A 15,440-nucleotide genomic window follows, 5' to 3' on the forward strand; every position below is an offset into this window, starting at 1 on the left:
CTGACGAAAAATATTAATTTAACGCTTCCCCTATCTCCTCTGATTCCACACACAACTTCCCACTACTATCCTTGATTGGCCCTAATCTAACTCTGGTCATTCTTTTATTCCTGATATACCTATAGAAAGCCTTAGGGTTTTCCTTGATCCTATCCGCCAATGACTTCTCGTGTCCTCTCCTTGCTCTTCTTAGCTCTCCCTTTAGATCCTTCCTGGCTAGCTTGTAATTCTCAAGTGCCCTAACTGAGCCTTCACGTCTCATCCTAACATAAGCCTTCTTCTTCCTCTTGACAAGCGCTTCAACTTCTTTCGTAAACCACGACTCCCTCGCTCGACAACTTCCTCCCTGCCTGACAGGTACATACTTATCAAGGACACGCAGTAGCTGCTCCTTGAATAAGCTCCACATTTCGATTGTTCCCATCCCCTGCAGTTTCCTTCCCCATCCTACGCATCCTAAATCTTGCCTAATCGCATCATAATTTCCTTTCCCCCAGCTATAATTCTTGCCCTGCGGTATATACCTGTCCCTGCCCATCGCTAAGGTAAACCTAACCGAATTGTGATCACTATCACCAAAGTGCTCACCTACATCTAAATCTAACACCTGGCCGGGTTCATTACCCAGTACCAAATCCAATGTGGCATCGCCCCTGGTTGGCCTGTCTACATACTGTGTCAGAAAATCCTCCTGCACACACTGGACAAAAACTGACCCATCTAAAGTACTTGAACTATAGTATTTCCAGTCAATAAATGGAAAGTTAAAGTTCCCCCATAACAACTACCCTGTTACTCTCGCTCCTGTCGAGAATCATCTTCGCTATCCTTTCCTCTACATCTCTGGAACTATTCGGAGGTCTATAGAAGACTCCCAACAGGGTGACCTCTCCTCTCCTGTTTCTAACCTCGGCCCATACTACCTCAGTAGACGAGTCCTCAAACATCCTTTCTGCCGCTGTAATACTCTCCTTGATTAACAATGCCACACCCCCCCCCTCTTTTACCATCTTCTCTGTTCTTACTGAAACATCTAAATCCCAGAACCTGCAACATCCATTCCTGCCCCTGCTCTACCCATGTCTCCGAAATGGCCACAACATCGAGATCCCAGGTACCAACCCATGCTGCAAGCTCACCCACCTTATTCCGGATGCTCCTGGCGTTGAAGTAGACACACTTTAAACCAAGTTCTTGCTTGCCAGTGCCCTCTTGCGTCCTTGTAACCTTATCCCTGACCTCACTACTCTCAACATCCTGTACACTGGAACTACAATTTAGGTTCCCATTCCCCTGCTGAATTAGTTTAAACCCCCCTGAAGAGCACTAGCAAATCTTCCCCCCAGGATATTGGTACCCCTCTGGTTCAGGTGAAGACCATCCTGTTTGTAGAGGTCCCACCTACCCCAGAAAGAGCCCCAATTATCCAGGAAACCAAAACCCTCCCTCCTACACCATCCCTGCAGCCACGTGTTCAACTCCTCTCTCTCCCTATTCCTCGCTTCGCTATCACGTGGCACGGGCAACAACCCTGACATAACAAATCTGTTTGTTCTCGCTTTAAGCTTCCTCCCTAGCCATCTGAATTTCTGCCTTAAATCCCCATCTCTCTTCCTACCTATGTCGTTGGTGCCTATTTCCTGGGTCTCTGGGTTACTAGTCCAGTGATAATACCACTATTGCACCACCTACCCTATAAAGATTGTGGATGCATTGATAGTTATCTTTCCAAATCCTATACATTCTGGAAGGGTTCCTGAAGACTGGAAACTAGCAAATGTAATCCTATTATTTAAGAAGAGAGCGAGAGAGAAAACGGAGAACTACAGACCTGTGAGTTTGACATCAGTAGTAGGGAAAATGTTAGAATCTATTATCAAGGATGTGATAAATGGAAACTTGGAAAATAACGATATGATTGGGCAGAGTGAACATGGATTTGTGAAAAGGAAATCAAGTGTGACAAACCTGTTGGAGTTTTTTGAGGATGTTTCTTGCAGGAACGATAGAGAAGAACCAATGGATGTGGTACATTTTGAATTTCAGAAGGCTTTTGATAAGGTCCCACACCGGAAGTTAGTAAACAATTTTTTTTTATTCATTCATTGGATGTGGGCATTGCTGGCTAGGCCAGCAGTTATTGCCCATCCCCAATTGCCCTTGAGAAGTTGGTGGTGAGCTGCCTTGAACCGCTGCAGTCCATTTGGGGTAGGTACACCCATCGTGCTGTTCGGAAGGGAGTTCCGGGATCTTGACCCAGCGACAGTGAAGGAACGGCGATATAGTTCCAAGTCAGGATGGTGTGTGACTTGGAGGGGAACTTGTAGGTGGTGGTGTTCCCATGTATCTGCTACGCTTGTCCTTCTAGGTGGCCACGGGTTTGGAAGGTGCTGTCTAAGGAGCCTTGGTGCGTTGCTGCAGTGCACCTTGTAGATGGTACACACAGCTGCCACTGTGCATCGGTGGTGGTGGGAGCGAATGTTTGTAGATGGGGTGCCAATCAAGCGGGCTGCTTTGTCCTGGATGGTGTTGAGCTTCTTGAGTATTGTTGGAGCTGCACCCATCCAGGCAAGTGGAGAGTATTCGATCACACTCCTGACTGTAGATGGTGAACAGGCTTTGGGGAGTCAGGAGGTGAGTTACTCGCCGCAGGATTCCTAGCCTCTGACTAGCTCTTGTAGCCACGGCATTTATATGGCTACTCCAGTTCAGTTTTCGGTCAATGGTAGCCCCTAGGATGTTGTTTGTGTAATTCCATTGAATGTCAAGGGGAGATGGTTAGATTCTCTCTTGTTGGAGATGGTCATTACCTGGTACTTGTGTGACATGATTGTGTAGTTGCCACTTATCAGTCCAAGCCTGAATATTGTCCAGGTCTTGCTGCATTTCGACACGGACTGCTTCAGTATCTGAGGAGTTGTGAATGGTGCTGAACGTTGTGCAATCATCGAACATCCCCGGCCTTATGATTGAAGGAAGGTCATTGAGGAAGCAGCTGAAGATGGTTGGGCCTAGGACACTACCCTGAGGAACTCTTGCAGTGATGTCCTGGAGCTGAGATGATTGACCGCCAACAAGCACAACCATCTTCTTTTGTGCTTGGTATGACTCCAGCCAGTGGAGTGTTTTCCCCTGATTCCCATTGACCCCGGATTTGCTAGGGCTCCTTGATGCCATACTCGGTCAAATGTTGCCTTGATGTCAAGGGCAATCAGTCTCACCTCAAATCTTGAGTTCAGCTCTTTTATCCATGTTTGAACCAAAGCTGTAATGTGGTCAGTAACTGAGTGGCTTTGGCGGAACCCAAATTGAGCGACACTGAGCAGGTTATTGCTAAGCAAGTGCCGCTTGATAGCACTGTCGATGACAACTTCCATCACTTTACTGATAATTAGAGCACATGGGATTGGGGGTAATATACTGCAATGGATTGAAAATTGGTTAACAGACAGAAAGCATAGAGTAGGAATAAATGGGTCATTGTCGGGATAGAAGGCTGTTAACTAGTGGGGTACCGCAAGGATCAGTGTTTGGGCCACAGCTGTTCACAATCAATATCAATGATTTGGATATGGGAATCAATTGTAATATTTCCAAATTTGCAGATGACACAAAACTAGGAGGGAATATAAGTTGTGAGCAGGATGCAAGAGGCTTCAAGGGGATTTGGACAGTCTAAGTGAATGGGAAAGAATATGGCAGATGGAATGTAATGTGAATAAGTGTGAAGTGATCCACTTTAGTAGAAAAAAACAGAAAGGCAGAGTATTTCTTAAATGGTGAGAGGTTGGAACGTGTTGATGTCCAAAGGGACCTGAGTGTCCTTGTTCATGAGTCACTTAAAGCTAGCATGCAGGTGCATCAAGCAATTAAGAAGGCAAATGGTATGTTGGCCTTCATTGCAAGGGAATTTGAGTACAGGAGTAAAGATGTATTGATTCAATTGTATAGAGCCTTGATGAGACCGCACCTGGAATATTGTGTACTGTTTTGGTCGTCTTATCTAAGGAAGGATATACTTGCCATAGAGGAAGTGCAACAGAGGTTCACCAGACTAATCCCTGGGATGACGGGATTGTCTTACGAGGCGAGATTGCAGAAACTGGCCTGTGTTCTCGAGAGTTTCGAAGAATGAGAGGTGATCTCATTGAAACTTACAACATTCTTACAGGGCGTGACAGGGTAGATGTGGATAGGATGTTTCCTCAGACTGGGGAGTCTAGAACAAGGGGACACAGTCTCAGAATAAGGAGTAGGTCATTTAGGACTGAGATGGGGAGGAATTTCTTCACTCAGAGGGTGGTGAATCTTTGGAATTCTCTACCCCAGAGGGCTGTGGAAGCTCAATTATTGAGCATGTTCAAGACAGAAATCGATAGATATCTGGAGACAACGTATGCCAGCCAAGAGCGACGTCTCAATTCATTCCATCTTCGCTGCCTTCGGAGAATACTTGGCATCAGGTGGCAGGACTATATCTCCAACACAGAAGTCCTTGAAGCGGCCAACACCCCCAGCTTGTACACACTACTGAGTCAGCGGCGCTTGAGATGGCTTGGCCATGTGAGCCGCATGGAAGATGGCAGGATCCCCAAAGACACATTGTACAACGAGCTCGCCACTGGTATCAGACCCACCGGCCGTCCATGTCTCCGCTACAAAGACGTCTGCAAACGCGACATGAAATCGTGTGACATTGATCACAAGTCGTGGGAGTCAGTTGCCAGCATTCGCCAGAGCTGGCGGGCAGCCATAAAGACAGGGCTAAATTGTGGCGAGTCGAAGAGACTTAGTAGTTGGCAGGAAAAAAGAGAGGCGCAAGAGGAGAGCCAACTGTGCAACAGCCCCGACAAACAAATTTCTCTGCAGCACCTGTGGAAGAGCCTGTCACTCCAGAATTGGCCTTTATAGCCACTCCAGGCGCTGCTTCACAAACCACTGACCACCTCCAGGCGCGTATCCATTGTCTCTCGAGATAAGGAGGCCCAAAAGAAAAGAAAGAAGAATGAAATAAAGAGACATGGGGAAAAGTGGCACAGAGGAAGATAAATCAGCCATGATCTGTTTGAATGGCGGAGCAGGCTCATTGGGCCGAATGGCCTACTCCTGCTCCTATTTTCTATGATCCTCGGACCTCAGGCTGATTTCTCCTCTGACAAGCTAAGGGTTCTGAGTCCAATCATAACACCATCTATTGGCTTATCTGAGACCAGCAGGACCCAGAATTGATCTGATTGGTTTACGCAGATGAGCTACTCAATAGACTCGATTTTCTAATCGGGTGCAGGTTCAGCCACAAGTCAGGTGGGCGGTGCAGCAGAACTCCTATCTAACCTTCCTTACGCCGACGCTGTTTGCAATTCTGGGGTCACCCAGAGAGGGGATGTGAGGCTGAGAGGTATAAGGAGGGTATTCCAGAGTTTTGGGCCTAGGCAACTGAAGGCACGGCCACCAATGGTGGAGCGATTAAAATCAGGGATGCTCAAGAGGCCAAAATTAGAGGAGTGCAGAGATCTGAGGAGTTGTGGGGATGGAGGAGATTACAGAGATAGGGAGGGGTGAGGCCGTGGAGAGATTTGAGAACAAAGATGAGAATTTTATAATCAAGATGCTGTTTGAACAGGAGCCAATGGAGGTCAGCAAGCATGGGGGTGATGGAAGAACATGACTTGGTGCGAGCTAAGACATGGGCAGCAGAGTTTTGGCTGGCCTCAAGTTAACGCAGGGTAGTATGTGGGAGACCAGCCAGGAGTGCATTGAAATAGTCAAGTCTGGAGGTAATGAAGGCATGAATGCATCAGCAGCAGATGAGCTGAGACAGGGGCGAAGTTGGACAATGTTAGAGCTGGAAATAGGCAGTCTTGGTGTGAACATGAAGCTCAGCTCAGCTTTTTCCCATAGCCCAGCAAATATTTTCATTTTCAAGTATATATCTGATTCCTTTTATGTTGTGATCTGGAATATACTGCCTGAAAGGCCAGTGGAAGCAGATTTGATAGTAACCTTCAAAAGGGAATTGGATAAATACTTGAAGGGGAAAAACTTTCAGTGTTTCGGGGGGCAATAGCCGGGGAATGGGACTAATTGTATAGCTCTACCAAAGAGCTAGCACAGGCGCAATGGGCTGAATGGCCTTCCTTTGTGCTTTTTCATTCTATGATTGTATGGCATGAACTGAACTACACTGTCTTTTCTCTTTTTTTTAACAGGTGCCTAAACTAAGAATTTTACTATTAAACTCCAGCGTTGGCTTGATCATGGTGTAAGTGAATAGTTCATTCAGTCTCTAGTAGACACTGATTTACTGGTAAAGTAAGGAAGAGCTCTGTGTTGACTGCTGAGACGTGCTGCCATACTGATAGGCGATGGGGGTTCTCATGTCCAAGAAGCAGACCGTGGAGCAGGTGCAGAAGGCCAGCGTGGTGGTGTCAGCCTTCAAAGACGGGCTGAAGGACAAGGGGTCAACCAGGAGCAAAGTCGAGCCACCCCGGGGCAAGCTGGAGGTTCAGGAGCCCGGCCAAGGTCAGGACAAGGAGGTGGCTGGAGGATCTCAGCCCAAGACAGAGGAAGCAAAGAGGAACCAGGCAGCTTGGGGGAGGCTGAGAGATGGCAAAGGAGTCGAGCCAGAGGAGCTCGAGTGGAATGACCGGGTCACTCCACCAGCCTTCATTAGGCCCAAGAGGCAGCTTGGAGATGATGAATCACTTGATATCAACCTGCAGCAAAACGATGAGGTAGGATTTGATTTTTAATTCTTCATTCTAACCTCTCTGCCCTCCGCCCCCTGCAGTGTTCCAATGAAGCTCAATGTAAGCACCTCATCCTCCGACTGAGCATTTTACAGCCTTCCAGACTCAACCTCTGTCCCCATTTTCTTTTTCCAGTTTTTGTGGTTTTTATGTGTTTACTTTGTGGTTTTTATTTTCAGACAGCAGCCGTTGGTGATGGTTCTGCTATTCCTAATTACATCTCCTCGAGACACGTCCTTGCTTCCTTCACTTGTCCCATTACCACCTCCTTTTTCCTTGCAGCATCACCATCCATTTGTTATTTAATCTCTCCTGCCTTCCACTCTGTTACACAGCTTCCCTTTTGTTCTTTCCCCCCCCAATGCCCTTTCCCTATTGCTGTACTTGCTTAAAACCTGTTACATCTCGAACCTTTTCCAGTTCTGCTGAAAGGTCGTCACCTGAAACGTTAACACTGTTCCTCTTTCCACAGATGTTTCCTGAACTGCTGAGTATTTCCAGCAATTTTTATCTTTTATTTCAGATTTCCAGCATCTGCTGTATTTTGCTTTTTTATTTTTGGTAATTTGGTTATTCTAGATTAAATCCAAAATTTAGAAACCCACTGGATCAAACCGCCTTCCCATTCACTTCCAGACAATTTTATTTGTTCCATAGGCTCGCAAGAAATGCTGAAGGCACTGGATACATCAAAGATTATGGGCCTTTTTGAAAATTCTTTCATGAGATCTGGGTGTCACTGGCAAGGGCCAACATTTGTTGCCCATCCCTAATTGCCCTTAACAACTGAGTGGCTTGGTAGGCCATTTCAGAGAGCAGTTATGAGTCTACCACATTGCTGTAGGTCTGAGATTATATCTAGGCCAGACCAGGTAAGGATGGCAGATTTCCTTCCCTGAAGGACATCAGTGAACAATCAAAGACAGTTTCATTTATTAATTAATTGAATTTAAATTCCACCAGCTGCTATGGTGGGATTTGAACATAAGCCCCAGAGCACTAGCCTGGCCACTAGATTACAAAATCAGTGAGATTACCACCAGGCCACCACCTCCCCTGACAATAGCCCAGCTGTAGTACTGACGATTTGTGCTGCAGAACTAGCCACACCCTTAGCCAAGCTGTTCCAGTACAGCTGCAACACTGGAATCTATCCGGCAATATGGAAAATTGCCCAGGAATGTTCTGTCCACAAAGAACAGGACAAGTCCAATCCGACCAATTACCGCCCTGTCAGTCTACTCTCAATCATCAGTAAAGTGATGGAAGGTGTCAAGTGGCACTTATTCAGCAATAAGCTGCTCAGTGATGCTCAGTTTGGGTTCCACCAGGGCAACTCAGCTCCAGACCTCATTACAGCCTTGGTCCAAACACGGACAAAAGAGCTGAACTCCAGAGGTGAGGCGAGAGTGACTGCCCTTGACATCAAGGCAGCATTTGACCGAGTATGGCATTAAGGAGCCCTGGCAAAACTGAAGTAAATCGGAATCGGGGGAAAACTCTCCGCTGGTTGGAGTCATACCTAGCACACAGGAATAGTTGTGGCTGTTGGAGGTCAATCATCTCAGTCCCAGGACATCACTGCAGGAGTTCCTCAGGGTAGTGTCCTCGGCCCAACCATCTTCAGCTGCTTCATCATTGACCTTCCTTCAACATAGATCAGAGTGGGGATGTTCGCTGATGATTATACAATGTTCAGCACCATTCGTGACTCCTCAAATACTGATGCAGCCCATGCCCAGATGCAGTAAGACCTGGGCAACGTCCAGGCTTGGGCTGATAAATGGCAAGAAACATTCATACCTCATAAGAGCAAGACAATGACCATCTCCAACAAGGAAGAATCTAACCATCTCTCCTTGACATTCAATGATATTACCATCGCTGAATCCCCCGCCTTGCGGACTCAACATTGAGTTCAATAACTTCAGAGCATGACTGGCCTTAATTTATATTTTATTTTTTAACTATTTGCCTGTTTTTAATGCAGTCAGAGTTGCTCATTATTCTGCTATTAACATTCTCTCTGGACTAATGCTTTGTCTTTCACCACAAGCATTAACACATGCTTTGTCCCAGGACAGCTTTGTTATTTAATCACCATCTGCCCCAAGAAACACCTTCCCCTTTGTTCTCTACCCCACCACCCCCCCCACCACCCCCCTCTCCTTCACTTGCTTAAAACCTAATTCTTTTCTGACCTTTGCCAGTTCTGCTGAAGAGTCACTGACCTGAAACGTTAACTCTGCTTCTCTCTCCACAGATGCTGCCAGACCTGCTGAGTATTTCCAGCACTTTTTGTTTTTATATGACATATTGTATAAAAGAACCCTATCCCTTTCACTCCCGTTGTATGGAAGTCCAATGGGCTGAACTGCTTCCCATTAATTGACACCATGGAACTCCAGTAGGTTGAAACCTTCCTCATTAAGTCTTGTTCACTAAACCCCTTTCCATTATTTTCCAAATGACTGTTGTCAAAAAGGCCAAACTTCTTCCCATTCACTCCAAACATACAAAGTCAACTGAACTTTACTGCTTCCTATTTCCTACAAAATAGTCAAAAGGGCCATTCACTCCCATTGGACAGAATTCCTGATTTATGTACAGCACCCAACTATCAAATATATAACATATTGTACAAAAAAACTTACATCTGCATGCACTTTCTGTCAACAAAGCCTTACTTCCAGCTGTCATGTTTCTTGATACACTCTGGCTGCAAAGGGTCTTGGGACACAATGAAGTGTCGTCCCGTTACTGTTGTAATGTAGGAAATGTGCAGACAAATTGCACACATCAAGCTCCCACAAACAGTAATGTGATGACAACTAGACAATCTGCTTGAATGATGTTGGTTAGGGGAGAACTCCCCTCCGCTTCATCCAATAGCACCACAGGATCTTTTTATGTTCATGTGCGAGGGCAGGCATGGCTTTATCTGATGTTTCATCTGAAGGACTGCTCCTCTGACACTGCAGTGCTCCCTCAGTACTGCCATCCTAGATAATATGATTAAGTGTTGTAAGTGGGACTTGAACCCCCAATCTTAATAATATAATGTAATGTCTATGTAAACATGTTACCCTGTAATTGTACTCTTCCAGCAGCAACAGCAGTGTCTCGCAGCAGTTCTGTGTTTCCCAGGCTCCTCGACACTGCATAGTAATATCTTATTCACCTTTAACGTTCACGTGCATTGGTCAAATTATGCCCTGCTCACTTTACTGAACACTGCACCTCACAGAAAGCTAAACAGGATAAACTACATGAGAGTCTGAATAAACTTGGGAATGGGACAGGTGGCAAATGAAAGTGAATGCGGAAAAAAGCAAAGCAAAGTGTTTTCACAACAGGGACACAAATTCCAGTGAGGGCCAATTAATTAAATGGAAAGAAAATAGTTTGGTTGAAAAACGAAAGAGGTCAGGGGACCTAATGAACAATAAATGAAACTATTGCTTCAAAGTTCAATGGTAGCGAATAAAGCAAATCAGATGCTGGGATGTATTAAATGTTTCAATGTTGAGCCAACATAGTGAGGTAATCCTACCACTTTATAAATTATTGGTGCACTCGCACTTAGAATACTGTGTACAGTTCATTTCATCATTGTATAGAGAGGATAATGCAGCTATTGAGAGGATATATATCAGGGTAACCAGAATAATTGAGGGATTAGATTGTGTAAATTGGGCACTGGAAAGGTGAAGGCGTGGAGGTGATAAAACTGCTGTATTTAAGATACTGAACAGACCAGATACTGTCGACGATGACAAACTGTTTCACCTCGTCCCGAGTGGTCAAACGAGATGACAGGCTTGCAATTGAAGGGGGGAAAATTCAAAGTTAATCTGTGAAAACAGTATGACGGTGAGTGAGTGGCCAATCGATGGAATAGGTTCCCGAGGGTGACGATGGAAGCAGTTAATATTGATGCATTCAAAAATAAATTAGATAGCTTCCTTTCAGAAAATAACATTTTGGGATACAGTACAAAAGTAATTTGAGACATGATGCACAGTGAGGGTAGCGTGGTTTATGAGGAACAGGTGACTTTGGATCTATGGTTCCCAAAGCTCTCCCCCCTCTGGGGGATTTCCTCACCTCATGTCTCGGTCTGCTGAAGACTAGTTGATAAAGATTGATCGCTGTGATTAGTCAATACTCCATAATCAGTGTATCATGTGATTATCATGATGGGTGAAGGAGAACTATATATATCTTGGTCTTTATTGTCCAACAATTCCTATGCTCCAATATTTCTCTTTAATCTACATTTCCAGCAGTAGGGAAATCACCCACTAAAATGTGAAATATTTTAACAAACATGCATTTCTGAGTGAAAAGCAGAAATAAAGATTAATTTTTAATTATTCTGCTTTACTCTTACTGTGACAGACATAGGGTGTGAGAAAAATAGTGACTTAGGTAATTATGCAATACTCCAACATACTCAAAGTACTAAAATAAAAGCAAAATACTGCGGATGCTGGAAATCTGAAATAAAAACAAGAAGTGCTGGAATCACTCAGCAGGTCTGGCAGCATCTGTCGTAAGAGAAGCAGAGTTAACGTTTCGGGTTACTGACCCGAAACGTTAACTCTGCTTCTCTTTGCACAGATGCTGCCAGACCTGCTGAGTGATTCCAGCATTTCTTGTTTTTATACTCAAAGTACTGTTGCTTTATGTGTGAGAAAGATTTCAACACATTAAAGTGGGACACGTTCTGATATCTTTGTTATTTCACCATCAAACACTCCGAGGACAGATACAGCACGGGGTTAGATACAGAGTAAAGCTCCCTCTACACTGTCCCCATCAAACACTCCCGGGGCAGGTACAGCACGGGGTTAGATACATAAAGGCCCCCTCGACATAAAAAATATATAAAGGGGGCCTGAGGAATAAAGGCCCCCTCGACATTAAAAAAAAAACGGGGTTAGATACAGAGTAAAACTCCCTCTACACCGTGCATCGTTGACGCCGAGAATGGCATTTTAATTTGAGTTTTTTGTTGATTTATCTAGTTTTAATAAAGTTATTTTAAAACTGTAAATATGTATATAGAGGGCGCCTGAGGAACAAAGGCCCCCTCGATATAAAAAAAAACGGGGTTAGATACAGAGTAAAGCTCCCTCTACACTGTCCCCATCAAACACTCCCAGAGCAGGTAAAGCACAGGGTTGACTGCTGCCTGATTGGAGGTGCTGCAGCTTAATGAGGTTCAGCTGGCTGGGGCTAGGGCTGGGGCTGGGGCTGGAAGCTGTGTGACTGCTGCAAGAGGGAGAGACTGAGATTGAAAGAAAGGTTTTTCCACATTGGCAACAAAAGAAGGCAGAGAACTGAAAGCTCTTCTGTGAGTTTGCTTCACACTGAAATCTTTTTCGTTTGCTTGTTGGGGGTGGGGAAAGAAGAGACCTGAAGACCTTGGGTGGGGCTGTATTGTTCAATAGGGAGCTCCTGTGTTTAACATCTTTGGATAGGGAGCTCCCTCCCCACCCCAACTACCGGGCCTGGGACATCTGGAACTGCCCAGGTGAAGAGACTTCTTATCTCAACATCGGAAGAGGCATGTGCCTGGGCAGCTTACAGCTGTGAAGACATCCCCCCACCCTCCCAACTGGAAGATCAGCTAAAAGACTTCTTTTTTTGTAAATACCAACAAAGACTGATTCCTCCTGGCCTTCCTCTCCCTCAGCCTCTTCCCCTTTGCTATAATCCTTTAAGTGTTTACATTATCAATTTATTATTGTATTTACTTTTTTTTTTGCTCTCTCAACAAACAGTGGGTGTAACTCTTCTACCCCATGGTTTCTCAGTCCTCTCCGGTGGCGGGGCGGGGCCTTGCTATGCTACAGCAGCTGCTGCAGCCGTTCCTGTTGCCCCATCACCATTTAAAATCTTGATAACAAAGCAAGGGGTGAAGAGTTACACCCGCCCAACTATGACTATTGAGGCTTGCATTAAGGCAATGGCCACAGTTGTGGGCCCTTCGGCCCCTCAGCTATTGTCGCAGCCTCAAAGATGTAATGGAAGGCTGTGTCAATGGCCCTGAGCTGGGGGCTCATTGTGGGGGGGGGGAACCTTCCTGCCAGTGGGGGCCGCAGCGCTATGGATCATGCTGTCAAACGTCCCACCCTTCATTCCCAGTGAGTTCCTCCTCCCCCATCTGCACCATCTGGGGGAGGTGAGGTCAGCAATCACCCCAGTCCCGCTCAGTCTTCAGGAGAACAGCCTCAGGCATGTCTACTCCTTCCGCTGTCAGTTTTTTATGCAGCTGATGGGGGAGGAGGTCTTGGAGGGCCACTTCAATGTGGAGTTCCACGGGGGCGGCTTAGTGAGTCTTCTGGACCTCGGGCAGGGCACGGTGCCATGCCTGCAAGTGGGTGGGGTATGTTCCTAAGAACTGCCCCGACCTTCTGGCCGCCAACTCCACCTCGACGGCCCAGGTGGCGCTGCTGCACCTCCCACTACACCTGTGTTAGACACCGCTCAGGCAGTTCCGGAGGCTGTGGTCTTCCCCGCTGGGGAGGTGGAGACCCATCCGGGTGGAAGGAAGGCGCATCGCAAAACAAAACACCTGAAGGAGTGCCCCCTGGACACAGAAAGAAGTCCTGAGCCAAAGTTCAGCCCCACGACTGATACAGGGGAGCCCGCCTGCCCCACAGCTGAGCTCGGGCCCAAGAAACCTGGGCAAGGGGGCGCGGAAGGAGAAGCGCAGGCCTCTGCTGAGTTGGAGGTCTCTGAGCCTATGCGCCCCGCCCGAAATCAGAGGAGGTGACGTCCCTCCTCTGAAGAGGGCTGTGAGTTGCAGGGCCTATCAACTGGCACGGGTCCTCGGGCTCCCCTCGCCACCAGCACCATGAGGGCCTCAAGCCCTGGGCGGGAACTCTCCATCCCTCAGAACGGAGGGAGATACCCCTGTAATCTTGTTAACTGCTGAGGTGGAGGGCCGGCCCAAGGTAGGGGAGCCTGTGGACTCGCCGGGACAAAATATTCCATCTGTCACTCGGTTGGTGTCCTGGGTGGGGGTGAGACCAGTGAGGGCCAAACCTCCCAGCAGCCTGTTGCTGCTGCCCAGGATGTGCCTGACCCTGATGGCGATTTGTGTAATTCCCCATCTGCTGGGTCTGTGGGCACAGGCGAGGATGGAGATGGTCTCTACTCTGGCTGTATTTCCGGAGTCGGGAACTACCGTCTCCCCTGTGCCGCTCATTGGCCTGGGGATGGAGGTGGAGGGGGTTCCTGTACTGCTGGCGCCCATGGGCTCCAGTTCCATTCAAGAACCCAGAGAGGACTCCTCTGCCATCGATCCTGGGTGTGGGATCGTGACGGAGGCGGGACCAGTTGGCATGGTTGAGACGCCCACCCCACAGTGTGTGGTGCGCGTGTCGGTCGCTGGCGGTGATGACCTGGAGGAGGATGGGGACTCTGTGGGGCTCGGAGGATGATCTTGAATCCATCGCCAGTGAGGCAGTGGACTTCCTCATGCCTCCCACCGAGTCTCCTCTCATCCCCACAGTGGAACTCCGGGACTTCCTTGTGGCGTGCAGGCATTGCCGTGATAAATCTCAGCAGGCCCTTGGCCGGTGGTCGAGTTTGGCGCTGATCATCTGGTCTGTCTGTGCCGCCCTCATGAAGGCAGGGAAGGGCGCGGGAGTGAAACTGGTTGAGAGTTGCCTGTTTAAAGCGTTCCTCAATGTGTTGCTGGGGGAGTGGAAGGCCAGGTGCACTTCCACTCCCTCCTCACAGTGAGGTGTTGGTGACTGGTTTCTAAGTACTTTTGACATGAAGATAACCATAGCCAGCCTCAACATCAACGGCTGCAGATTTCACAATCTCTCAGTCCTCAGGGAAGGGAGATATGCGGTGAGCTTTCTGCAGGGAACCCACACCGTTCCGGGAGACGTAGCCACCTGACTCCTGGAGTGGCAGGGTGGGGTCTACATGAGTCATCTCGCCCCTATTTCTAGTGGGGTGGCTGTCTTGTTGGCCCCCACTTTTCGGCCTTAGATCTTGGGAGTCAAGGAGCTAGTGCTGGGCTGCTTGTTCCACCTCGCTATTTGCCTGGGTAGTGTGCCGCTCCACTTTGTGTGTGTGTACGCGCCCAGGCCCGGCGCGTTGCAAGCGCGCTTCTTTGAAGAAGTGTCCGCTCTCTTGAGCTCCATCGATAGCGGCGAGTGCATCATCCTCGGGGGGGGATTTTAACTGTACCCCTTGTGGTGGGGGATCGCTCCGGTCCCCAGCGCGGCCAAGTGTCAGTCGAGAAGTTGAGGGAACTGATTAGCTCCCTCAACTTGGTGGACGTCTGGCGGAATCTGCATCCCGACTCCAGCGCCTTCACATGGAGGTCTGGAGGAGGAGGGTCCCGAATCAACCGCCTCTGCATTTCACAGGCGTATGTTTCCCACGTCTCGGTGCTCGAAGGCAGCTCACCACCACCTTCTCAAAGGCAATTAGGGATGGGCAATAAATGCTGGCCTGGCCAGTGACACCCACATCCCATGAATGAATTAAAAAAAAATTTGGCTGATGCCATGCTTGGACCACCACCTGGTGTGGGCGGAGTTCACTCCGTTCTGCACGCGGACAGGGTCCACGTGCTATCACTTTAACAACTGGCTGCTGGAGGACGAGCAATTCCGTGACTCGTTCCATCGATTCTGGGCAGACTGGAGAAGGAAGCAG

At 47.7% G+C, this 15,440-nt stretch overlaps 1 protein-coding gene across 2 annotated transcripts in view; it reads left to right on the plus strand.

The window, feature by feature from the left end:
• Positions 1–6,365: 6,365 nt before the first annotated feature.
• The window catches only part of phf24 (PHD finger protein 24), a 73,842-nt gene continuing 64,767 nt past the window's right edge, over positions 6,366–15,440 (plus strand). For both annotated transcript variants that reach the window (XM_068028760.1, XM_068028759.1), the window contains exon 1: positions 6,366–6,734. In XM_068028760.1, the coding sequence (XP_067884861.1) occupies positions 6,366–6,734 (369 nt within the window). The remainder of the gene's footprint in view (positions 6,735–15,440) is intronic.

This window comes from Heterodontus francisci, chromosome 4 (genome assembly GCF_036365525.1).
Source record: "Heterodontus francisci isolate sHetFra1 chromosome 4, sHetFra1.hap1, whole genome shotgun sequence".
Lineage (NCBI taxonomy): Eukaryota > Metazoa > Chordata > Chondrichthyes > Heterodontiformes > Heterodontidae > Heterodontus > Heterodontus francisci.